This window comes from Hylobates moloch, unplaced genomic scaffold (genome assembly GCF_009828535.3).
Source record: "Hylobates moloch isolate HMO894 unplaced genomic scaffold, HMol_V3 SCAFFOLD_8, whole genome shotgun sequence".
Lineage (NCBI taxonomy): Eukaryota > Metazoa > Chordata > Mammalia > Primates > Hylobatidae > Hylobates > Hylobates moloch.
Window position 1 is genome coordinate 107,832,466 of NW_026652283.1, and position 27,713 is coordinate 107,860,178.

Below are 27,713 nucleotides of genomic sequence, written 5' to 3' on the forward strand. Positions count from 1 at the left end.
AGTGATTAGCCTATGGAAAGCATTATAATAAATGCTAACTGCTACTATTTTTATTGTTGTTACTATTATTATTCAAAACCGTATGTTAACAGTACCTAGACAACCTAATAGGAGTTGTGAATACAAAGAAGTCAGAAACTTTCTCCTTCCTTCCAGGGAAGAGAGCCTGTGAATTAACTGATTCCAGTGATTTGAGAAACACAAAAGGAGATGAAATTGATCAATGGCTTGTTTAGGGGAATTAACAAACTATAGCATGTCACAGAAGGTGAATATTAGACAGTCATTTCTGACGCATTCTGAGCACTTCTGAGTGTATCAAATAATTTCTCATCTATCTCAATCTATTATGAAGACTCTTATAAGTCCTTTTATCTCATCATGTGAAAAACGGGAAATGTGCCAACAATGAGTATAGTGTTTGAGGCTGATATTAACCTTGATCTTCACATGTGCTACAACACAGAACATATAATAGCCAGCATCTATTTAATGTGCCCACACTGACTATCCTAAGTAAATTTCATGAATTATCACATTTAAGCTTCATCACAACGTTAATAGACATGGATAGTGAAAGAAGTTACACGGAAGAATTAAGATTAAGGGCTGGGTGTGGTGGCTCAAGTCTGTACTCCCAGATACTTGGGAGGCTCAAGTGGGAGGACTGCTTGAACCCAAGAGTTTGAGCCTACAGTGAGCTATGATCTCACCACTGCACTCCAGCCAGAGCAACCACAGGAAAAAGCCTGGAAAAGGGACGTTAAACTTTATCAGAGCTGGATTGCTGACATTATGTTTTTGTTGTTGTTTGCCCTGTCCTGGAAATAGAATGGAGGAAGATAACTGGTATCTGTCCCCAAATCTCTTGGCACCCCCCAATAAGTCCATACTAGATGGTCAACAAGTGATTGCTGAATGACTTAATTAACATCTCTGTATGTTTCAATTATTGGAAAGCAGGATTTGTATATTACATTCTTAGAGTCTAAAAGATAGCAAACATAGCATAAGGTTGATGTTGGATAATGGTGTATAATTTATTTTCATGGCTTCCCAGCTGACCAGTCTATTTTGAAGTCCATTTTTGGGCAATGGTATAGACATACTTCTGTGTTAGATTGCTGGCATTAGCAATAACTTGAATTTTGATAAATCTTTAATTATATTTAAGGGTTATTAAACTGAGACAACTGTCGCTTTTAAATGAGAAAAACAGTTAGTATGCAGACTCTAATGGGTAAATTTATCATTTCCTTATCATACTGAGCTTTGGGCTTAATGTTATCTATTTTCCAAGAAAGTAAAAATGTTGTTTCTTAGAATAAAAAGGTTCTTTATAATGTGAGCAGTAGAATGAAGCTGTACAGATTGGTTCTTTAATGAAATAGGCAAAATTCCAATGGAACTGACAAGCTTTATTTCTATTTGTTGTATTTCTTTTTTCTCATTACAGATGGACCCGATTCAGAAAGCTGTAATAAACCATACATTCGGGGTTCCTCTTCCCCATCGAAGAAAGCAAATCATATCATGCAACATTTGCCAGTTGAGATTTAATTCTGATGTAAGTTTTTCATTTAGTATTCAATTAAAAAAATACATTTTGCTGTTCTAATCTTGCAGGAGAAAAGATTTCTTAGACATTTTCTCCAGTAACTGAGCATGTCAAAATTCAAAGATAACATTTTAACTCATTATGTGCTTTAATTTTGGAGTTTATTATGTTATGTTTGGTTGTTTACTACAGAAAATTCACATGTAAACAAGCTTATATACTTGCAGTTTAACTTTTTTTTTTTTTTTTTTTTTTAGTCTTTTGGGAATGCTACGTGTAGATAATACACTTTGCCTTTGGGAACAGTAAAACTTTGGACCAATGGAACTTTTAATAGGTTACACTCTGAAATAAGATAGGTAACAAATCGTATTTTAAGATCAAGATTTTGAGTTTATAAGCTCTTTTTGCCTGGAATGGAGGCCTCAAATTCCGTATTACCGCTATGTCCTTAATTATATTTGTGCTAGAGCACTCAAGTTGTCCTAGGAGTATTGGTATTTTAACAGGGGGTCCTACAGACCTAGAACCATTCAAGCCCCAAAAGACTTCAGTGGAGAACATGTAGGAAGGAAACATTTGTGGACCTGACTGGTGCTTCACAAGTTATTCAGGGAGTTATTCACACCTTTTCTACCATTTCTAAGGACTAGGGTGGACTCTGGATCCATCCCAGTGATATTAATTTTGATCTGTGGCCAATGGGAAAAAAAAAGTATGTCTTCTCTTCCCTGCTAAACCTGCTTAGATATGGAGTTAAATCCTGAGAGTTCCAGAAGAGAAAGGCAGCGTTGGTTTAGAAGGAATAGGAAATGGAAAGCATTCACACTCTAGGCAGACAGAAGACTCCATCCTATCGAGGTACCATTTTCTCATCGTAAGTTGATACACTGTGTGGAGATGACCAAACAGATCTGAATTCTGGAGAATGTTAAGCCTTCCAGTATTTAACCTCTCCAGTCAAGTAAGACTCTTAGATGCTCTGGTGATGAAGATAGGATGCAAGATCATTGAGTATAGGAAATAGATGAGGCATAAACAAAATAGTTTATTCCTCTTTGAAGAGAACATTACATTTTATTTTGCTTTTGTCTTAAGAACTCATACTTACTAACGCAATCATCTGGTAATTTTATAATATCCATTGACTTAAAAAAGAGAAGAGTGGATTGCCTGCGTAACACCTTAGTCCATTTGGCCAGCTAAAACAAAGTACCATAAACTGAGTAGATTATAAACAACAGAAATTTATTTCTCACAGTTCCAGAGGCTGAGAAGTCCAAGATCAAGGTGCTGACAAATTCACTGTCTGGTAAGGGCCTGCCTTCTGGTTCCCAGATGGCATATTTTCACTGTATTTTCACATGGTGGAAGGGATAAAGGAGCTCCCTTGAAACTATTTTATAACGGCACCAATCTCATTAATAAGGGGCTCTGCCGTCATGACTTAATCATCTCCCAAAAGGTTCTACCTGCTACTATCATCAACTTTGGGGTCAGAATCTCAACATATGAATTTTCCAGGTATACAAATAATCAGACCATACCAGCACTTAAGTGGTATTTGCTGCTAAAAACCAAAAAGAATATACCAAACATATAATACTTTATGTGAAGGGATTTTTTGTTTTTTAATGCTGAGCACTTTGATTTGAGTGATAGAACTTTACCATAAGAATTGCTTAATTTATTAACAATAAAGTATTCTCAAGTGATGACTGTAATCATCTCTTCAAGCTGTTGTAAAAAAGAGTCCTCTTAACACATAAACAGGAGTTCTAAAGTCAGTAGCTTCAACTTTGATCATTTTTAACACTCAGCAAACAATTATATAGTTTTACAATTATTATTTTAAGTGGCTTCTTTTTAGTTCCCTTTTCCCAAATTGTATTTATATTTCACTTAGAAACCAATCAAATGATTTAAAGTCTCCCAGGAGCCATGTTGTCAGCTTCTTATATTTAATGAGACTACTTAAAATATCTCCTCCTGCCTATGATTTCACTGTCAATATTCTCTTTATTAAGAACACTTCTTTTAAACTAGGAATTAGAAAGAAATTTCAAGGCCACTGAACCCAATCTCCTACTAAGTGCAAGAATTTCACCTCTTACATCCAGGCAAGGTCTTTTGCTTGATTATTCCCAGTGATGAGTCGCTTACCACTTCCAGACAGTGGTTCTATTTTTGGAGTGTTTCTAATTCTGTAGATTTATGTCAAATTCATGACTGGACACTTTAGAAATACTGTCAGATATGCTTTAGAAAACACATACACATTTTTATATATAATTTTTAACAATATAAATTGATATGATATAACACATGGAATATGAACATACTTTTCAAAAATGTACTCTTATTTCTGTGGTGAGAGAGTAGCAATTTATTTTGTTACTGAAGTTTCAAAGTAGAATGGGCATCAATATGTATTTATTAGGGACAAATGGCTTCTCATTCTCACAACTTTGCTGTCAGGTCTGTCTGGCATGTTGTAAAAGGAACATGGCCAAGGTATTTGGAGATATGGACTAATCACTTTGGGTCATAATTAAACAACTGCAGGCTTGACCATTTACCAGATGATTACTGTATTAGTCTTCTATTGCTGCTAAAATAAATTACTACAAACTCAGTGGCCTGAAACAACACAAATATGCAGGCATGTCTCAGCTCACTTTGTGTCTCTGCATCACATTTTGGTTCTTCTTTCAATATTTCAAACTTTTCTATTTTTACTATATCTGTTATGGTGATCTGTGACCTTTGATGTTACTATTGTGATTGTTTTGGGGCACTGTGAATTCCACCCATATAAGATGGTAAATTTAATTAATAAGCATTGTGTATGTTCTGATTGCTCCACCATCTGGACATTCCCCAATCTCCCACCCTCTCTTTGGACCTTCCCATTTCCTGAAACACAACACTGAAATTAGGCCAATTTAAAACCCTACAATGGCCGGTTGCTGGCAAGCTGGCCGAATAGAAACAGCTCCAGTCTGCAGCTCCCAGTGAGATCAACATAGAAGGCAGGTGATTTCTGCATTTCCAACTGAAGTACCGGTTCATCTCACTGGGACTGGTTGGACAGTGGGTGCTGCCCATGGAGGGCGAGCAGAAGGAGGGTGGGGTGTTGCCTTACCTGGGAAGGGCAAGGGGTTGGGGAGCTCCCTCTGCTAGCCAAGGGAAGCTGTGAGGGACTGCGCCATGAGGAATTGTGCACTCCGGGGCCCAGATACTGTGCTTTTCCCATGGTCTTCGCAACCCACAGACCAGGATATTCCCTATGGTGCCTACACCACCAGGGCCCTAAGTTTCCAGCACAAAACTGAGCGGCTGTTTGGGCAGACACCAAGCTAAGTGCAGGAGTTTTTTTTTTTTCATACCCCAGTGGCTTCTGCAACACCAGCGAGACAGAACCATTCGCTCCCCAGGAAAGGGGCTGAAGCCAGGGAACCAAGTGCTCTGGCTCGGGGGTCCCACCCCCCCAGAGCCCAGCAAGCTAAGATCCACGAGCTTGAAATTCGCGCTGTCAGCATGGCAGTCCAAGGTCGATCTGGGATGCTCCAGCTTGGTTGGGGGAGGGGTGTCCGCCACTGCTGAAGCTTGAGTAGGCGGTATACACTCACAGTGTAAACAAAGCTGCCAGGAAGATCGAACTGAGAGGAGCCCACTGAAGCTCAGCAAGGCCCCTATGGCCAGACTGCCTCTCTAGATTCCTCCTCCCTGGGCAGGGCATCTCTGAAAAACAAGGCAGCAGCCCCAGTCAGGGGCTTATAGATAAAACCCCCAACTCCCTGGGACAGAGCACCTGGGGAAAGAGGAAGCTATAGGCGCAGCTTCAGCAGATGTAAATGTTCCCTGCCTGATGACTCTGAAGAGAGCAGCAGATCTCCCAGCACAGCGTTCGAGCTCTGCTAAGGGTTAGACCGCCTCCTCAAGTGGGTCCCTGACCCCCATGTCTCCTGATTGGGAGACACCTCCCAGTAGAGGCCAACCGGCACCTCATACAGGAGAGCTCTCGCTGGCATCTGGAGGGTACCCCTCTGGGACAAAGCTTCCAGAGGAAGGAACAGGCACCAATCTTTGCTGTTCTGCAGCCTCTGCAGGTGATATCCAGGCAAACAGGGTCTGGAGTGGACCTCCAGCAAACCTGCAGCAGAGGGGCCTATTAGAAGAAAAACTAACAGAAACGAATAGCATCAACATCAACAAAAAGGATGTCCACTGAGAGACCCCATCGGAAGGTCACCTACATCAAAGACCAAAGGTAGATGAATCCATGAAGATGGGGAGAAACCAGCACAAAAAGGCTGAAAATTCCAAAAACCAGAACGCCTCTTCTCCTCCAAAGTATCACAACTCCTCGCCAGCAAGAGAACAAAACAGGATGGAGAATGAGTTTGACGAATTGACAGAAGTAGGCTTCAGAAGACGGTTAATAACAAACTCCTCTGAGCCAAAGAAACATGTTCTAACACAATGCAAGGAAGCTAAGAACCTTGAAAACAGGTTAGATAAATCGCTAACTAGAATAACCAGTTTAGAGAAGAACATAAATGACCTGATGGAGCTGAAAAACACAGCACAAGATCTTCGTGAGGCATACACAAGTATCAATATCCGAATTGATCAAGCAGAAGAAAGGATATCAGAGCTTGAAGAACAACTTAATGAAATACAGTGTGAAGACAATATTAGAGAAAAAAGAATGAAAAGAAACAAAGAAACAATTCCAAAGCCTCCAAGAAATATGGGAATATGTGAAAAGACCAAACCTACGTTTGATTGGTGTACCTCAAAGTCATAGGGAGAATGGAACCAAGTTCGAAAACACTCTTCAGGATATTACTCAGGAGAACTTCCCCAACCTAGCAAAAGACAGGCCAACATTGAAATTCAGGAAATACAGAGAACACCACAAAGATACTCCTCGAGAAGAGCAACCCCAAGACACATAATCATCAGATTCCCCAAGGCTGAAATGAAGGAAAAAATGTGAAGGGCACACAGGGAGGAAGGTCAGGTTACCCACAAAGGGAAGCCCATCAGACTAACCATGGTTCTCTCTGCAGAAACCCTACAAGCCAGAAGCGAGTGGGGGTCAATATTCAACATTCTTAAAAAAAAAGAATGTTCAACCCAGAATTTCCTGTCCAGGCAAACTAAGCTTCTTAAGTGAAGGAGAAATAAAATCCTTTAGAGACAAGCAAAAGAGATTTTCTCACCACCCGGCCTGCCTTACAAGAGCTCCTGAAGAAAGCACTAAATATGGAAAGGTAAAACCGGTACCAGCCACTGCAAAAACACACCAAATTGTAAAGACCATCGACACTATGAGGAAACTGCATCAACTAAGACAAAATAACCAACTAGCATCATAATGAAAGTATCAAATTCACACATAACAATATTAACCTTAAATGTAAAAGGACTAGATGCCCCAATTAAAAGACAGACTGGCAAATTGGATAAAGAGGCAAGAACCATCAGTGTGCTGTATACAGGAGACTCTCATGTGTAAAAACACGCATAGGCTCAAATTAAAGGGTAGGAGGAATATTTACTAAGCAAATGGACAGAAAAAAAAAAAACGCAGGGGTTGCAATCCTACTATCTGATAAAACAGACTTTAAACCAACAAAGATCAAACAACAAAGAAGGACATTATATAATGGCAAAGGGATCAATGCAACGAGAAGAGCTAACTATCCTAAATACATATGCTAACTATCTGAAATATATATACACCCAATAAAGGAGCATCCAGATTCATAAAGCAAGTTCTCAGAGACCTACAAAGAGGCTTAAATTCCCACACAATAATAGTGGGAGACTTTAACACTGCACTATCAATATTAGATCAATGAGACAGAAAATTAATAAAGATATTCAGCACTCAGCTCTGGGCCAACTGGGTCTAATAGACATCTACAGAACTCTCCACCCCAAATCAACAGAATATACATTCTTCTCAGCAACTCATTGCTCTTATTCTAAAATTGATCACATAATTGGAAGTAAAACACAACTCAGCAAATGGAAAAGAATGGAAATCATAACATTCTCTCGGACCACAGTGCAATTAAACTGGAAGTCAGGATTAAGAAACTGACTCAAAACTGCACAACAACATGGAAACTGAAAAACCTGCTCCTGAATGACTACTAGGTGAATAACGAGATGAAGGCAGAAACAAATAAGTTATTTGAAACCAATGAGAAAAAAGACACAATGTACCAGAATCTCTGGGACACATTCAAAGCAGCATGTAGAGGGAAATTTATAGCACTAGATGCCCACAAGAGAAAGCGAGAAAAATCTAAAATCGACACCCTAACATCACAATTAAAAGAACTAGAGAAGCAAGAGCAAACAAATTAAAAGCTAGCAGAAGATGAGAAATAACTAAGATCAGAGCAGAAATGAAGGAGATGGAGACATGAAAAACCCTTCAAAAAAAAAAAAATCAATGAATCCAGGAGCTGATTTTTTGAAAAGATCAGCAAAATAGACTGCTAGCCAGACTAATAAAGGGAGAAGAATCAAATAGACATAATAAAAAATGATAAAGGGGTAACACCACTGATCCCACAGAAATACAGACTACCATCAGAGAATACTATAAACACCTCTATGCAAATAAACTAGAAAATCTAGAAGAAATAGATACGTTCCTGGACCCATACACCCTCCCAAGTCTAAACCAGGAAGAAGTCAAATCCCAATAACAAGTTCTGAAATTGAGGCAGTAATTAATAGCCTACCAACCAAAAAAATTCCAGGACCAGATGGATTCACAGCCGAATTCTACCAGAGGTACAAAGAAGAGGTGGTACCATTCCTTCTGAAACTATTCCAAGCAACAGAAAAAGAGGGAATCCTCCCTAATTTATTTTATGAGGCCAGCATCATCGTGATACTAAAACCTGGCAGAGACACAACAAAAAAATAAAATTTCAGGCCAATATCCCTGATGAACATCAATGCGAAAATCCTCAATAAAATACTGGCAAAACTAATCCAGCAACACATCAAAAAGTTTATCCACCACGATCAAGTCGGCTTCATCCCTGGGATGCAAGCCTGGTTCAACATATGCAAATCAATATACGTAATCTATCACATAAACAGAACCAATGACAAAAACCACATGATTATCTCAACAGATGCAGAAAAAGCCTTCAACAAAATTCAAAACCCCTTCATGCTGAAAACTCTCAATAAATTAGGTATTGACGGAACCTACCTTGAAATAATAAGAGCTATTATGACAAACCCACAGCCAATATCATACTGAATGAGCAAAAACGGGAAGCATTCCCTTTGAAAACTAGCACAAGACAAGGATGCCCTCTCTCACCACTCCTATTCAACATAGTATCAGAAGTTCTGGCCAGGGGATCAGGCAAGAGAAAGAAATAAAGAGCATTCAAAAAGGAAAAGAGGAAGTCAAATTGTCTGTTTGCAGATGACATGATTGTATATTTAGAAAACCCGATTGTCTCAGCCCAAAATCTCCTTACACTGATGAAAACTTCAGCAAAGTCTCAGGAGACAAAATCAATGTGCCAAAATCACAAGCATTCCTATACACCAATAACAGACATAGGGCCAAATCATAAGTGAACTCCTATTCACAACTGCTACAAAGAGAATAAAATACCTAGGAATACAACTTACATGGGATGTGAAGGACCTTTTCAAGGATAACTACAAACCACTGCTCAAGGAAATAAGAGAGGAAACAAATGGAAAAACATTCCATGCTCACGGATAGGAAGAATCGATATCGTGAAAACGGCCATACTGCCCAAAGTAACTTATAGATTTGATGCTATCCCCATCAAGCTACCATTGACTCTCTTCACAGAATTAGGCAAGATAATCCTAAGCAAACAGAACAAAGCTGGGGGTTATCATGCTACCTGGCTTCTAACTATACTACAAGGATACAGTAACCAAAACAGCATGGTATTGGTACCAAAACAGATATATAGATCAATGCAAGAGAACAGAAGCCTCAGAAATAATACCACACATCTACAACCATTTGATCTTTGACAAACCCGACAAAAATAAGCAATGGGGAAAGGATTCCCTATTTAATAAATGGTGTTGAGAAAACTGGCTAACCATATGCAGAAAACTGAAATTGGCCCTCTTCCTTACTCCTTATACAAAAATTAACTCACAATGGATTAAAGACTTAAATGTAAGACCTAAAACCATGAAAACTCTAGAAGAAAACCTAGGCAAATACCTTTCAGGACATAAGCATAGGCAAAGACTTCATGACTAAAACACCAAAAGCAATGGCAACAAAAGCCAAAATTGACAAATGGGATCTAATTAAAAAAAACCATCATCAAGAGTGAACAGGCAACCTACAGAATGGGAAATTTTGCAATCTATCCATCTGATAAGTAATATCCAGAATCTACAAAAACCATCAAAAAGTGGGCAAAGTATATGAACAGACACTTCTTAAGACATTTGTGCAGCCAACAAACATGAAAAAAAGCTCATCATCACTGGTCACTACAGAAATGCAAATCAAAACCACAATGAGATACCATCTCACACCAGTTAGAATGGCAATCATTAAAAAGTCAGGAAACAATAGATGCTGGAGAGGATGTGGAGAAATAGGAATGCTTTTACACTGTTGGTGCAAGTGTAAATTACTTCAACCATTGTGAAGACAGTGTGGTGATTCGTCAAAGATCCAGAACCAGAAATACCATATGACCTAGCAATCTTATTACTGGGTATATACCCCAAGGATTATAAATCATTCTACTATAAAGACACAAGCACACATATGTTTATTGCGGCACTATTCACAATAGCAAAGACTTGGAACCAAACCAAACACCCATCAATGATAGACTGGTTAAAGAAAATGTGGCATGTATACACCATGGAATACTATGCAGCCATAAAAAAGGATGAGTTCATGTCCTTTGCAGGGACATGGATGAAGCTAGAAACCATCGTTCTCAGCAAATTAACACAAGAACAGAAAACCAAACACCGCATGTTCTCACTCATAAGTGGGAGTTGAACAATGAGAACACATGGACACAAGGAGGGGAACATCACACACCGGGGCCTGTCAGTGGATGGAGGGCTAGGGGACGGATAGCATTAGGAGATACACCTAATGTAGATGACAGGTGGATGAGTGCAGCAAACCACCACAGCACATGTATACCTATGTAACAAACCAGCACATTCTGCACATGTACCCCAGAACTTAAAGTATTAAAAAAAAAAAAAAAAAACTACAATTGCCTGTATGTGTTCAAGTGAAAGAAAGAGTCATACATCTTTTCATTTGTATCAAAAACCAGAAATGATTAAGCTTAGTGAGGAAAACATGTCAAAAGAAGAGTTACGCTGAAAGGCCTCTTGTGCCAAATGGTTAGCTAAGTTGTGACTGTAAAATAAAAGTTCTTGAAGGTAATTAGATGTACTACTCTAGTAAACACATGAATGATATGAAAGCAAAAGAGCCTTATGTTTGATATGGAGAAAGTGCTAGTGGTTTGGACAGAAAATCAAACCAGCCATACCATTTCCTTCAATCAGAGCCTAATCCAGAGGAAGGCCCTAACTCTCTTTAATTCTATGAAGGCTAAGAGACGTGAGAAAAAATGTCTGAAGCTGGAAGTGGTTGGTTCACGAGGTTTAAAGAAAGCAGTCCTCTCCATAACATAAACTTGTATGGTGAAGCTGCAAGTGCTGATGTAGGAGCTGCAGCAAGTGATCCAGAAGATCCAGTTAAGGCCGGTGATAAAGATGGCTACACTACACAACAGATTTTAAGTGTAAACCAAAGAGCATTCTATTGGAAGATTATGCTATCTAGGACTTACCTAGCTAGAGAGAGAAGTCAAGGTCTGGCTTTAACGCTTCAAAGGGCAGGCTTACTCTCTTGGTAGGAGCCAATGAAGTTAGTGTCTAAATTCAAGCTAGTGCTCAATGACTATTCCAAAAATCCTAGGGCCCTTCAGAATTTCACTAAATCAACTCTGCCTGTGGTCTACAAATGCAACAAGAAGGCTGGATGATAGTACATCTGTTTACATCGTGGTTTACTGAATATTTTAAGCCCAGTCTTGAGATTTATTACTCAGAAAAAAAGATTTCTTTCAAAATATTACTGTTCATTGACAATGTACCTCATCACCCGAGAGCTCTGATAGAGATGTTCAAGAAGATTCATGTTGTTTTTATGCCTAACACTACATTCACTGTGCAGCCCATGGATAAAGACGTAATTTTGACTTCCTACTCTTATTATTTAAGAAATATATTTTTAAGGCTATAGCTACCATAGATAGTGATTCCTCTGATGTATGTTGCCCAAATAAGTTGAAAACCTTCTGGAAAAAATTCACCATTCTAGATGCCATTAAGAACATTTGTAACTCATGGGAGGAAGTCAAAATATCCACATTAACAGGAATTTAAAAGAAGTTTCTTCCAATCTTCATGGATGACTTTGAGTGTTTCAAAACTCCAGTGAAAGAAATAACTGTAGATATTGTGGAAATAGCAAAAGAAGTATAATTAAAAGTAGAGTTTGAAGATGTGGCTGAATTGATGAAATCTCAGATAACCTCCTCCTTTCATGGAGGAGATGCTTCTTTTGAATGAGCTAAGGAAGTCGTTTCTTGAGGTAGAATCTACTGCTGATGAAGATGCTGTGAACATTGCTGAAATGACAACAAAGAATTTAGAATATTATATAAACCTAATTGACAGAACAGTGGCAGACTTTGGGAGGATTGACTCCAATTTTGAAAGAAGTACTAGTGTGTATAAAATGCTATCAAACAGCATTTTATGCTGCAGAGAAATATTTTGTGAAAAGAGTTCTAGATGCAACAAAGTTCATTGTTGTCTTATTTTCAGAAATTGCCACAGCTATCTCAACCTGAAACCACCAACACTATGATCAGCCAATAGCTATCTACACTGAGCCAAGACCCTCCACCAGCAAAAACATTATGTCTTGCTAAAAGTTCATGCTGCTAGCATTTTTCAGCAATAGCAAATTTTAAAATTAAAGTATATACATTGTATTTTCAGACACAATATTATTGCACAGTTAATAAAGTATGGTATAAACAACTTTTATATGCATTGCAAAATGAGAAAATTCACATGACTAACATTACTGTGATACTTGCTTTACTGGGGTCATCTGGAACCAAATTGCAATATTTCTGAGATATGTCTATTACTTTACCATTCTGAAGGTGAGAAGTCTGAAATGGGTCTCAATAGGATAAAGTCAGGGTGTCTGCAAGGTTAATGTTCTTTCTACAGGCTCATGTTAGTTCTGCAGGTTCCAGGGGAGAATCCAGTTTCTTGCTTTTTTCAGCTTCTAGAGGTTGCCTGCATTCCCTGACTTGTGACCCCATTTCATCTTCAAAAACAGCAAGGGCCAGACCCCATTTCATCTTCAGAAAAAGCGAGGGCCAGCTCAGTTTCTCTCACGTGTAATCATTGTCTCACTCTTCTGCCTCCCTCTTCCACATTCACAGACCCTTGTGATCACAAAGGGCCAACCTGGGTAATTCAGGATAATTTCCTTATTTTAAAGTCAGCTGATTAACAACTTTATTTTCATCTGCTAACCTAATTCCCCTTTGTCATGTAATGTAACATATTCATATTTTCCTGGGATTACGATTTAAACAGCATTAGGAAGCCATTATTCTGTCTACCACAGATATCGCCATTTTATCTGAATGTTTGACTTAGGTTTGAACTGAATTTCATGACCGCATCAGATAATAACTCATTGCAGTTTCTTTGGTCTATATAAGCTGACACATATGAATTAATTGCCCTTATACTTTCTATTGTTTTGAGCCTTGAATATCATTCACTGTTCAGTGCAAATTTTAAACATTGTTGTTTTATTTTTCAATAGAAGATCTAATGTTGAGTTTATAAATGACATACCAACCTTTAAACTATGTTTTATAAACCAAACATAATCATTGCAGAATTGAAATACAAGACAAGAAACTCTCTTAGAGATTTAAGAAATGTCTTTGTATCATTATATGTGAATAAAATAAACTCATGTACTGGAAATGTTAAATTTGTTTACTTATTGACCAGCCATGTCCATAAGTACCAGTTTTACAAAATATTTAGACACTGAATGCCAAGATTGATTGGATTTATCAATTGATCCATATGTAAGAAAATTATCTCTATTTAAAGAATAACCAAAATCAAAATATACATACATATTAGATCATTTTAAACTCAAGAAAAGGCTTTCTAAGCCCAATGCAACGGCTCTTTTGTTTCCAGGTAAATCTGGAATTTATCTTTCTGTTTCCATTTTTAAACCTAGAATCTTTCCAGAAAAATAACATTGTAATTCAGTTGTATGCTTGGTTGAATCCTCTATCACATATGAAAGTAGTTTTGCCTTATGAACCTTTTTACATTTCAAAGCTTCTTCCCCTTCCAATGAAAATAATAGCTTGTAGTTCTTTTCATCTTTGTATCATGAAAATTCAATTTCCTTTCCCTCTAAACTTTTATTTATTTTGTTAACCCTTCCTATCATAAACTGTATCATTTGGTATTTTGCCATAACTCTTTCCTTTATGGTACAGTTCTTATTTTTGGCCCTGCAGATAACTTTTAAAATGTCATAAATTAATATTGCTTGCATTTTTAATCAGATTACCTTTTCCTGGTGTAGGTTTTTTCCTGACAAATCTCTTGACATTCATATGAAACACACATGGAGTTATGTGGAAACCTTCTAATTAAAGACTGAAGGGTTGTAATTTGTCCAATTATTTTATCAGCATCTTAAAATAAGCATAAATTACCACATGACCTAGGCAAATTAGTAATGTGCCTTCGAAAGACATCAGGGCCAACAAGATATAAGCTTATTAAGTGAAGTAGAGAATGGATACTCAATGATTCACTATAGAATGGGAAATAAGACCTCCAATTCCAAACTAAGGATATATAAGACTGTAGCATGTAAGTGTTATTACAGTTAAATTCCTAACAATAGAATTTCATAAAACTGTAGAGGTAGAAGAGACATACTCCTAATTTCACATGCAAAAGCTGAGATGTAGAGAGTATAGATTTGTACAAGGCCATGTGGTCATTAGCTGGCTAAGGACAATGTTCATGTCTCTGCTGTTTGTGCCTCATCTGGTCACGGGAGGGCAGCAAGTCCATTCTGAAGTTTCAATAGTTGTTACTACAGTGGCATGGAGGAAGATCTATGTGTTTCCTGCTTAGTCAGCCTGTCCTAGAGAGAAGACCTGAAGGTTTCTTTCCTTATGGAACTAACTGGAAGGAGTTACAGCTGCTATGGAAAGCCATTCAGCAGCTAGAACTCGCTCATAAGAACTCATGAGTTCTCTTACATGGTATTACTCATATTCAGACACATGCAACAATTCAAGCATAAACATGTCAAAAGTGTAAACAGAAATTCATATTATTGAACTATAATAAAGTAACAACATGTCCCTAATGATTCAGGACTGTCAAGCATTCATTACGTTGGGGAACTGTTTGATAAATCAGAAGGGAAGAAACCTCATGAGAGCATAACATTGCTTGGAGGCCTGATAGCCCTCCAAAAGGGGATCATTGGTATCATTACAATATATTGATATATTTTCTAATGGTATTATAAAATAGAGATCAGCTGGGAGTGGTGGCACATGCCTGTAATCCCAGCACTTTGGGAGGCGGGGGCAGGTGAATCATGAGGTCAGGAGTTCGAGACCAGCCTGACCAACACGGTGAAACTCTGTCTCTATTAAAAATGCAAAAATTAGTTGGGAATGGTGGCACGCACTTGTAATCCCAGCTACTTAGGAGGCTGAGGCAGGAGAATCACTTGAACCTGGCAGGCGGAGGTTGCAGTAAGCCAAGATCATACCACTGCACTCCAGCCTGGGCAACAGAGTGAGACTCTGTCTAAAATATATATATATTTTTCTGCATTTTAGAACATAAAAATGTAGTAAAACTAAGCTGTGTGTCTGAATTTAATTCATATCTCTTAGTCTTAACGTCCATTACCAGTGTGTCAATATAATGATGATGTTGATAAGAGTATTTTTTCCTCCCTAGTGACCAAATTAGGCTTCCAGTGACCAAATTAGATAATTAAAATTTCTTAAAATCATGTCTTAATATATCCTAATACTTATCAGTATTATTCACAGGACGGATGTTTAAAGGAAATGCTGATTAGCTGTGGGAAAAACGAAAACCAATAATGGTTGTATTGGGGTCAACTATTCTTTTACTTCTTTACTTTCCAAATTTTCTTTATAAGCATGCTTGAATTTTATAAAAGAGAATTATTGCATCTATTATGTTTTTAAGCTGCATATTTTGTCTCAAATTATACATTTTGATGGTCCCTGGTGGTCTAGTGGTTAGGATTCAGCTCTCTCAAATTATAAATTCCATTTTGAGGGCCTCAGTTGCAATTTTCTAAAGATTTCCTTTTAAAAAATGCAGGGACAAATTGTCCCTGTCAAAACTGCATCTATTAAAAGCTATCAACCTCTTTAAGTATGTTGCTGCCGCTGCATCCCAAAGGATCTTCTGAGGGACACACTTATAAATTAAATTTTCAGGCAGCTTTGAAACATCTCTTTCATAAGAGAGTGTCCTGTGTTAGTCTCCAAGACTCGCAGAGTTATTTGAGCTTTGGCCTGAGCACCATGGCCTTCCCACTGGGTCCTTTTTATTCTTCAAAAGCTGTCCTTTGACAGGGCCTTTCAGCTTGTGCGAAAGAAGAGACACATCTGAGAACCTGATGAGTTTTAGTTGGGCTGTCAGGTCACCCCTATGTGAAAAGCTGGCTCTGGAGAGTGTGGTGATGGCCTATAGGTTGTCACTGTGTTTGAAACAAGTGACTGGGAGCTCTTTTTTGAAGGGCTTATACTGTGAGTTGACATTTGGGATACATTTTATCTCACAACCTCACTAGTTCCTACCTCTCGAGTGGAACCCCCAGCTCTGTCAGGAATTCTCAGATAACAAAACCTGAACAGAAGGACAGAGCCAAAAATATTGGGTTTAGCTGCTACGGATTTCAAGAGAAAATGAGCCAGCCAAGAGCACAGGAATCTACCTAAGCCGTGTGCTTCTTTGGCAGGCTTTAAAAAATAAAACCCCAATATTAGGTCATTTCAGGACTCTTTGAATCAGGCTTTGATCCTCCAGAGTTTCATCTGGGGATGAAATGAGGAAGAGACTAAGAAAGGAGAAATCTTTATTAAAAGTTTGTATTTATCTGGGTTTCTTTACTTTACAAAGTAATAATATTCATTTTTTCTATCAACTTTTCTTAGACATGGAAAATTTGACCTTGAATATCTAAAAAGGGAAAGTTGACTTTACATGTGAGCAGTAGATACATTCATAACCTCCAGCAAACAAGGGAATATTTACGTTTCTATAGAGTATTATGAACAACTCATAAATTGTTTTGTATTCTATATAAAATCATACAAACCATAGCGATGTCTATTTGTACACTGTATAGGTTGAGAAACCAAAGACCAAAATATTTAGTTGACTTTTTCAAGGGCAATAGGCTACTGAAACAGCTAGGCGGACAAGAAACAGGGCTCTTAAGTTCCCTAACATAATGTTTTTATTTATGATATCAGGGGACATGCCCTAGGAGAAATTTATTTTGACACTTGCCTTGACATCAGCTGACAGTTTTCAACTAAGACCATCAGTCACTTCAGTCCTGCACACAATACAGAAGTTATTCAAGGTGGATATCAATAGCATGCTCAGGAATTGCTGGGATATAGAAACATATTTAAAAATTGAGAGCCACTTAAAGGACATTACTACTACCATAAGTATTGAAGGGAACAGGAGAATCTGTGTTGAGAGTCTATTTCATTAAATGCAAAGAGTTTGAGAAGAGGATTAAGCATGGGTAAAACTGGAAGGACAGAATATGAGGAGGAAGATAAAATGCAGTAGTGAAGCAAGAGATATATTTCCAATGAAACAAACTAAAAGTTTTCCAGGGGTTCCCAGAAAATGAGGCAAGAAGCCATTAATGCTAGGAAGGCTCTAAAAATCTTTGATATCAATGTTGCATGAATAAATGAAAGAAGCACTCAAAACCAGAAACATTTTTCCTTATTGCTGTGACAAGGAAATGAAGGTAGAAACAGTATCAGCCAGGTGTGGTGGTGTTGCAGCATATTTCCCTAGTTCAACTAAAGACTGGGTTCTTGTCCATATCACCGCCACGAAAATTTAGGCTCCCAAATGGCGTAAAGGGTGAGTAAAGCAGGGTTTTATTGGGTGAAAAGAGAAACGGGAATCCTCTGCAAGGCCAGAGTCCCCCGTTAGAGCGCTTCCCACCACCCTTCCAATCCTAGGTTTCACACGGGAAGAGGACGAGGACGGGTCAGGCTCCTCCCCACTATAAACTTCCCGAGGTTACAGCTCAGTGGACAGGCTGGTTGGAGTTTCTCCAGGGACCCCCTCCCACCTGGCTGTCTCATTCCTCCATCTAAAGAAGTACATGTGGCCGGGTGCAGAGGCTCACACCTGTAATCCCAGCACTTTGAGAGGCCAAGGGGTGCACATCACCTGAGGTCAGGAGACCAGCCTGACCAACAAGGTGAAGCCCTGTTTCTACTAAAAATACAAAAATTAGCCGGGCATGGTGGCCGGCGCCTGTAGTCCCAGCTACTCGGGAGGCTGAGGCAGGAGAATCACTTGAACCTGGAAGGCAGAGGTTGCAGTGAGCTGAGATCATGCCACTGCACTCCAGCCTGGGAGACAAAGCAAGACTCTTGTCTCAGAAAAAAAAAAAAAGTACATCTAAATGCCCTTAGAATAAGAACCAAGACCGATCTTAACTGCTTTCTGCTAACAGGAGGCGCTATTTTGGGGAAAAGGCAGTCAGAGCTTCCCTACAGGCCTAAGGGGTCCCAGCGGAAGGGGCTACTGTCAGAAGCTCTGGATGAATGACTGTTTGGAGTTTGATGCCCTGAAGGCAAGAACAGACAAACTGGGTTATTAGAAAACATGTATTTAAATGAAACAAGGCGAGGGGTAAGGACAGCTAAAAAATTCCAAGGCCTTTTACCAGTTTGCACAGGGAGAGGGAGGCCAAAAGCCCAACTGGTTAAAAAACTTTATGCTTTTGCTGGCAGGTTAGGCTTCTGGGTTACCTTCTCCTGAGCCCAATCTTAAGCCAACCAGTTTCAGGTTTGGGAAATTAACTCTTCCCAGTTTGGAGGCTGCATCTGAGGGGAGTGTCCCATAGTACGGAGACACAATTACCTATCAGTGAGGAGAGGATCCGAGGAGAAAGGAATAAAAAGGCATTTTTTCAAAGGAGTCCCAGGGTTTCAGCATGCGTTCTAAAGGCATACAGGCAGAAGATGAATGGCTACCCATTTAGAAAGAGGGGAGCAAGTGTCCCTGGTTCTCTTGTCTTCCTATCAGATACCCAGGGTATGTGAGGCAGAGAGGGAAGAGTGTCCACTTTCCCTCTTCTGTCCTTGCATCCACGAGCTCCAGCGACTTTGGCAGGCACCACGGTGAGTGCAAAAGCGGCTTGAACCCATGAAGCAGTGGGGGCTAGAGAATAGGAATTATCCACTCTCACCTATGTCTCTTTCCCACCTATTGTCAGTAGCCTTGGAGTTCCTTAGACCTCATTTATGCCATGGATATTAATGTGGCCTTTATCCATGAAACGGGAAGCTTGCAGTTGGCTTAATTGGCAGGAATCAGCCACACTGACCTGAGCTGTGCCTTTTAACCTCTCTTTGCCTCTGGATCCCTTAGATCCAGTTCTCTTTCCTAGAGCTTTGACCTAAAGCTTGGAATTGAGTCTGGGACAAAAATATGTCTCAGGGGGGTTGCATGGACTCCTTATCATAAGCCAAATCTGAGGTGAAACTGTGGAACTGAGTCCTCGTCCCACAAGGGAGAGGAAAGGATGCCTTGTGACATACCCAGCTAACTGGTAGCTATAGTTAGGCTTCCTGGGATTTGGGTGAATGGTGCTTGGCTTTGGTTAGTTCCCTTGGTCTTACTTTCCCAAAAGGAAACCTCTGGGTGATGGGCATACTATTTATTCCATCACCGGATAGGATCTGCAGGATAATTGCTCAGAACTAGAATATCAATCCGGATTCCTACATTACTCATCCTGTTAGTTCTTTCTGAGCTGCAGCCAGAGATTGCCGGTAGGGTCACAGGAACAAGCAGGTTAGTGTAAAATGTAGGCAAAAACTTAAAAACAACTAATGAGTTTCAAATTTAATGACAGATGTAGTTTGATGAGTTTTGGGACATAATTTCTCTTTCCAGTCCTCAATTTTGTTTAAAAAAAAAAAAAACATGATAGGACTGAGTTGTTTGCAAAGTAGACTTGGCTTGATTATTGCCATAAAGTACAGCAAGAATAATTATTTCTACAAAGGCCTTTCGGATTGGCTTTGATGGAAGTTTGTTCCACAAGGAATCTCAGATAACAGCTTTTAAAGCCCAGCCCAACCATGGGTTTGCATCCTCAAAAACCTGTGAGTTGGGTGATCCTCTCCTCTTGAGGTCCCAAGATAAACTTGGAATTCCTAGACCTGTTAGAAAGTGACATTATTTACTGAGCACAAGTCAGGAACACTGACTAGGGACTGTAGAGGTGGGTCTCAGGTCAGTCTCCCATGGAGCTTTTATCGGCTCTGTAAGTCGAACTTGACTCCTTATAGGGAAGCATACCCTTCCAGTCAAAGCCTTGATAAAATAACAATTTTTTTCCAATTGTGTTCTAATGCAAAAGAAAAATGGATTTTTACTGCTCTCATCCAAACAACTATATTGCCATAAGAATACTTATATTTCCAAATTCTACAGGAGCCAGGCAGAGGTGAACAAACATGCTCCAAATTTTGATCACAGGAGTGTATACCTTATTAAAAAGCTTCAAATAGTTCAAAATAAGTTTCCTTGACTCTGAAAAAACAGAACATAGATCAGCAATATTCCAAGCAAAAGTCAAAAAAGTTGCTTAGGCTTTCTGAGTTCAGTCCATTTAGTAAACTCTTGTTTTGCTTGATATTCACGAGCATTGCAGCTCTTCATGAATCTTATACATTTTCCTTTATTCCAATGTTACAATCTCTAAAGTTATCAGAAGTCTGTATTTCAGAACACCTGTTAAGGTTCTATAGCTCATTTTAAACCATCTTTGAAAAGGATTAAAATAAGACAACAATAGTCTGTGAATAGCAAAATATCCAGGGTAGTCACAGTCAGAAACACAATAGGGAAAGAAGTTTGGTTATCTCTGTGGTTTACAATAACTTAACAATCTTAATTATGATTGATGGCATATACTTAGGCATTAGAATTTTAGAAATCCCATACAATTTTGGAACATATGTTAGCATTATTCACCAAGATATAACCTAAGGAAGATTGAACATCATTTTGGCAATCCTGTATACGTGAACATGTCAAATAATCCTGTTTACCTCTCTTTTCTGGACACTTCAGGGGCCCTCTGAAGTATTCGCAAAGCCAGGTGCCAGGGAAGACAATTTTGAAACTGAAGTTTGATTTTGGTTAGGCTGCTAAATGTTCGAGGTTTAAAACACTTGACATTATGAAACAGAATTCCAGATTGCCAAGTTATTTATTTTGCCAAAATGATGACTCGGAAATTTTAAAGAAGCAAAAACCTTTTATAAATCTTTATAAATTTTGCCGAAGAGCAGATTAGCATTTTAAGAATAACCTTGTGATTTTATTTCAATGCTCAATTTGCAGAAAAACCACATAATACCTTTTCTGAATTTAGTCAGTATGTTCACACAGAGAACCTCTTCTTCAGATTAATTTCCAGAATTTTTCCACCACTTCTTTGAACCTTCAGCTTTTTCCTAACTCAAAACAATCCTGTAACCCTAGGCAAAAGTTTATATTTCCATGCCTTCTTATAACCTTTCACGCAAAAAAACACAAAACACATTTTACTGTTCCTACACACCTTGCATGCGAACCCATTTCTAGTAATGTCAATAAACTCCTAGCAATTTTTAACTTTAAAGGAAAACTTGAAAAGTTGCCTTAATTGTGTGCTAACTGCAGCCACGCTTTGCCTTCTTAGTCAAGTCTGTGGTTAGTTCCATATGTCCCCAGGCCTTACCAACTGCGAAGCTGGCAAGGCATAGTTCTCAAAACCCAACAAGCAGTTTAGCCTCAAAGCACTTGCATCTGACCTGCATTTTACTAATAGTCTTTAGCCCTGTTTTTAGTTCTCAAAGATTAAAGCCACGTGAACTGAAAGGTACCACAGATTTTATCTGCCCTTCAAAAAATATTAGATCCAAGCGCTTGTCTTTCTTTAGGACAAATTAATTAGAACTCTTTTTACAGACATCACACACACTACACACACAGAGAAAAATCCAGTCGCTAGGTGGGGTCCTTTAAGAAACAGGGCTAGGAAAACATGCAGATAACAAACCAGAAAGAAACTTACTTCCTAAGGCAGGATTCCTAAACAAAGCCTTGCCACCAGAGTTACAAGCCATGCCCTCAGGATGTAAAACAAGATGGAGGCTTGATTTCACAACCAAAACTTTGCAGAAAGTATAAACAGTGATAGTTGCGGGGTTGGGGGGCCTGGCCTAGTAAAACATCTTCTAGAAAGAAAGAAAGAAAAAAAAAACTTTAAAAGTTAACTTGCTGACAGGGTAGAGAAGGGGAAAGAAAAGAAACAGTTTAAGAATGCCTGGGGAAGAACCTCTTATTCTTATGCAACTGTTTCCTCCACCAGTTGCCTAAGAAATGTTTAAGCTTAATTACCGTCGGATGGAGTAAAACCCCTTGGCTGGGAACCAGCCAACCGGCTGTGCGGGACCCTTAGGCCATGCATCCCAGCCCCCCACGGAGTGGGGAGCAGCTGGGAGATGCTGCTCGCTAGTCCGTTTGGAAAAAGGAAAAGGCAATGAAAAGGCGCCCGACCCCCATGAGCGACAAGGGGTGGGGAGCGGTTTCCCATATGCTCAGAAGTTCCAGGATGAAAAGGCTTAGAAACAAGGGTGAGCGGTTTGTTTTCCGAGATAGTCTGGCTCTTGTCGCGCAGGCTGGAGTAGAGTGGCCTGATCTTCGCTCACTAAAATCTCCGCCTCCCAGCTTCAAGTGATTCTCCTGCCTCAGCCCCCTGTGTAGCTGAGATTACAGGCGCGCGCCACCACACCGGCTAATTTTTGCATTTTTACTAGAGACGGATTTCACCATCTTGGCCATGCTGGTCTCAAACTCCTGACCTCACATGATCCGCCCGCCTTGGCCTCCCAAAGTGCTGGAATTACAGGCATCAGCCACCGCGCCCGGCCAACAGTGAGAGGTTTGGAGTCGCCGTTTCACTCACCTCTTCAAGAGCCCCAACGTTGCACGCCAAGAATGTTGCAGGACTTTTCCTTCCTTCAGCTGAAGACTGGGTTCTTGTCCGTCCCACGGCCAGGAAAATTTAGGTTTGGAGAAGGTTTAAAGGGTGAATAAAACAGAGTTTTATCGAATGAAAGTCGGGGTGGGAAGAAAAAAACGGAAACAGGTTTCCTCCGCAAGGCCAGAGTTCCCTGCTCCGGGCTTCCTGTCGGCCCTTGGAATCCCAGGTTCCGCACAGGAAGAGGAGGGCCAGGCTCCTCCCTGTTGAACTTCCTGCGGCTACACCTCAGTGGGCAGGCTGATTAGAGTTTGTCCAGGGACCCGCCCCCCCCCCCCCCACCTGGCTGTTTCAGTGGCACACACCTGTAATCTCAGTGCTTGAGAAGGTGGAAGTAAGAGGATCACTGGCAGGCCAAGGGATTGAGACCAGCCTGGGCAACACAGCAAGACTATCTCTCCAAAAAAATTAAAAAATTAGCCAGGCATGGTGGTGCGCACCTGTAGTCCTAGCTACTTGAGAAGCAGAGGTTTGAGGATTGCCTGAGCCCAGCGGTTGGAGGTTGCAGTGGGCACTGATCACACCACCGCTCTCCAGCCTGGGCAGCAGGCTGACGCCTCATCATCTCTGAAAAAAAAAAAAAAAAAAAAAAGAAACAGAGAAGAAAATCCCAGGAATCTCTAAGATGGTTTAAGTTTCATAATTTCTACATTTTGATAAAAATGAAGTTTAGGCTTCCTTTTCCACAGTGACTACTCTCTCCACAATGCAGGATTCATATCCTAAGTAACTGATTCTCTGAAACCTAAACATGAAAATCCACATATTTTTAAAGGGAAGTAAAAAAGTGCAATTAGACTTGAGCATGACCTAGAAACTTGTTCTTATGATTCTGAAAGCTTGTTTTGTAGAAGCCTCTGAGTTTTAGTTTATTTGAAAAAAAAAAATTACTATTGTCAAACATCCCCAAATTTTAACTTTATGATTGTGAATATTTCAGAGTGCACCAGCAACCTTACCACTGATGAAATCTTTATTAGCTATGGAATAAAATCCTTGATGAAAACCAGTTGCCCACAAATTGCTGGATATATATATCTATTAAAATTTTGATCAGTTTTTTTGTATCTCTTTTTACAATTGTATACACTTCTTAAAGTATTAGTAGGCACTAACATAACTTGTAGAAACTAAAAGTAGAAACTAGATTAGTGGTCACCAATAATTGAAAGTCTCAAAGATAAAATTTGCTCATTCCATTTCATTCATCCTAGTTCCTGTTTATGAAGACTCTTGCTTTTTTTGTTACATTTTGTTATAATTTATTTCAGCATATCATAAATAATCAGTTTCATCATAGTCCTGAAAACTAGGACAGTAGAAGGGTTTGTTCATGGTCAGATGAGCAAAGAAATTTGAGAAAAGGTAACTCATATTAATGTCTATTCCTGTGTAATTTGGGGGTTTGTGGCCATTCGTATCCTTCCCTTCCTAACAGTTGCTATTTGTTATTGTCTAATTTTTACTGAGCCCTATCCTCTGTATTAACAAGAGTAGTTGTGAGGAAATAATTTACCTTTCTCAAGTGTCTCCATGGCCAAAAATGTCTATGTAGAAAAAATGAACTTTATTTTTAGAGCAGTTTGAGGCTCACAGTAGTATTAAGCAGAAGGTACAGAGATTTCCCATTTACCATCTGCCCCCAAATCTGTGTAGCACCCATTCATTTTTAACCTTCTTCACACTAAAGTTTCTTATCGTGATTGGTTTAAGAGTGGTGATTTGGTTTTACCCTCTGATTAAGGGAAATGAAGTTGTACCAGGCATGCCATAAATTACACACTGCATTTGGATTACGTTGCTAGAATTTCTTAGATGACTTATCAGAATTTGAAAAGATGAATGTATTCTTTCATATTCTACAGATCTTTGCACAATCCAGATACTACTATATTAGAACACTGTACTTATACCCAACACTGGCCCAGATTCACCTTTTATGAAGCCCACCAAGCCTCATTTTAAATGCAAAATACTGTCTCTGGGATCTGTTGTCTCAATTCAAATCTGTGTTTTGATATAAATTGAATCTGATAGTGGTAAAGATTGCAGTCGTTTCGGGAAGTCTTACCTCGTGAGGAGGGAGTTGAAGAGAAATGGAGGCAAGATATGCCATGAAAGTTTAATTCTCTGTGTACATGTGATTTTCAGTGGTACTTCGAGAAGTAGATCTTTTCATAATTACATAAGTAACATTCAGAGTATGTGGTTACTCTTTATTGGGCATAAATGAGCTTTTAAATTTCTTGTTTACGAAATCTGTGGAGATTGACATATGGCAAATTATTCTTATCAGGTTTATCGGGACATCAGGTTCATCTTCACAACTTTTAACCTTCTCTTAGATTCCTTTATAAATAAGGTTTCAGAAGGTAGTCTCTGAACAGGTTTTATCCATTTCCCAAGCAGAGCTTATTTTCTCTGCATCAGCGAACTTGTCATGATAATCAACTTTTTTTGTCCCAACCATCAATCACTCTTGATTACAGCTGGGTAGAAGTTCTGTTCTGTTGATCAGCTCATCAGTGCACATAATATTACACCTGGAGGCCAGTACAAATCATCCCCCGAGGGGAAAAGCATTTTCCTTCAAGGCTTTTGTCGATGGTTTTATCATTTACATTTAGGTCTCATTGAGTTGTCATGTCTATCTTTGACTCTATCTTCTCTCTCATATAAAATATTCTACCAAAATAGCTCTCAAAGTTTGCTTGATTATTTGTGCTATATTGTTATTATTCTGCTTTTGCCTATTTAATTCAAAAAAAGGAGCTTATAATCTATTGTATTTTTATTATCGTAGTAAGCTTTCTTCAGCTTCTAACTAAATGCATATGAATTATAATTCAATGAATATTCAGTAATTCTGTAAAAAGCAGTGTAGCCTATGTATTACTAGAATGTTTGCAAGTCTAATTTTGTTTATTTTTAATGGTTTCTTAAGTTAGGTTTTTGTTTTATGTTTTGGCTTGGGCTAGGGAATATTTATCTTTAATTTTCATCTTATTTTAAGTAAAACTAACTAGCTATCTTCGTGGTTTAAAAAGACATTGAGAAGTAAATATTTTAAAATCAATTGCTCAAAATCACCATTACTCTTATGCTGTGTTTCTAGTAAAAATATTTCTTATTTCTCCAAGCCAACCCATATTTCTTAAGACTGTAGCATTATCAGAAAAGTTACTATAACAATGATAAAACATTATCATGGTAGAATATTTATTGGTTTCATAAAATATTTAAAATAAACATATGATTTTTAAAAACATTTAATATATTCTTTGTGTATTCCATAAAGAAACTGTTTTTCTCTTTCTTGTATTTTGTTGTATTTTCATCACTTTATAAAATCTGAAATAATAATTTAGAGAATCATTTTAACATTTAGAGTACAAAGTATAAAGAAAACTAGCATATGAAATTACTGAATAATGTGGATTTAATTAGAAATCATGTCCTTCTATTAAAAGGCCTAATTACAAAAATTAAAATTTCTTTTATGGTTGAACTGCCTATTTCAGTGACATATATCTATTTTTGATTGAAATAGGCCAATAGAGAGTTCTGAGTTTTTATTTGATACCAGCATTTAGATATTATTGGTTCTTAATTTAATCTGTGAAACAAAACCAGGGCAAAATGGCATCAATTAATGAGAAAGTTATCTATGTAGAAATGTATAAGCCACAAAGCACTGAATAGGCATTCAGTGTTTTGAAAAGCTGAGCTAAACATTCAGACTGGCTCACTGATGTCTCTGTGGTCTTGAATCTTCCTGGGATGGGAGTTGATCAGGTTTGTCAAGGGTTGCATTATTATTACGCAGGTTTAAAAATTAACTTCAATATTTTGCTGCACCCGCTCCCTTTGTTCCGTATAAGCAATCAGCAGACTGGGTCTTCACCTGAAAAGTGAATCTAACTCGTTCATCTCTTCTCAGACCAGAGAGACTAGTCAAATGGTTTACCACAAGGAACTTGTCACTTTAGCCCACAGTATGGTTTTTATACATGAAACAGAGCTTTTAAACTTTAGGCACAGTGTATGAGCTAATGCTTGACTTTGGATCACCCCAACATAAGTGGCAATGTTTGTATATTTATAAAACACTCAGATTGGCTGAAAAATGTATTTATGTACTTATTGTAGACAGTGTGATATGAAATGATAAGTCTTTAGTTTACATAAATAACTTAAAGAAGAGTTTCCCTTTCCCCACTCCATGCCCCAACCACAGTTTTTTCCCTCTGGAGATACTGAGATATGCAGTTCACATTGTATAATTCTATTAGCACATTACATGTTGGCAGAACATTTGATGCAGATTTAGGAAGTAACAGTGGTGGTGGGATCCAGTTTCTAAAGTTTTGACCCTGCCATCTCCTCTAACTTGAAATAAGTTGCTAATCTTTAAAATAAAAAATGCCAAGAACTAAAACCTCAGTGGAAGGAGAGATTCCACTGAAGTTATTTTATGTACAGATCCAAGTTTCTTTGGTTTTTAAACAAACTCCTATGTCACTGAAGAGTGTAAAAGAGTGAAAGTTAACACACAACTTATCCTATCTCATGAAGAGAGATATATTCTCTCAAAAGGGTTTCCAATTCTGCTTC

At 38.6% G+C, this 27,713-nt stretch overlaps 1 protein-coding gene across 6 annotated transcripts in view; it reads left to right on the forward strand.

The window, feature by feature from the left end:
- The window catches only part of ZNF385D (zinc finger protein 385D), a 971,783-nt gene that overhangs the window by 818,212 nt on the left and 125,858 nt on the right, over positions 1-27,713 (forward strand). For all 6 annotated transcript variants that reach the window (XM_032162305.2, XM_032162308.2, XM_058442417.1 and 3 more), the window contains one exon: positions 1,457-1,567. In XM_032162305.2, coding sequence (XP_032018196.1) covers positions 1,457-1,567 — 111 coding nt within the window. The remainder of the gene's footprint in view (positions 1-1,456; positions 1,568-27,713) is intronic.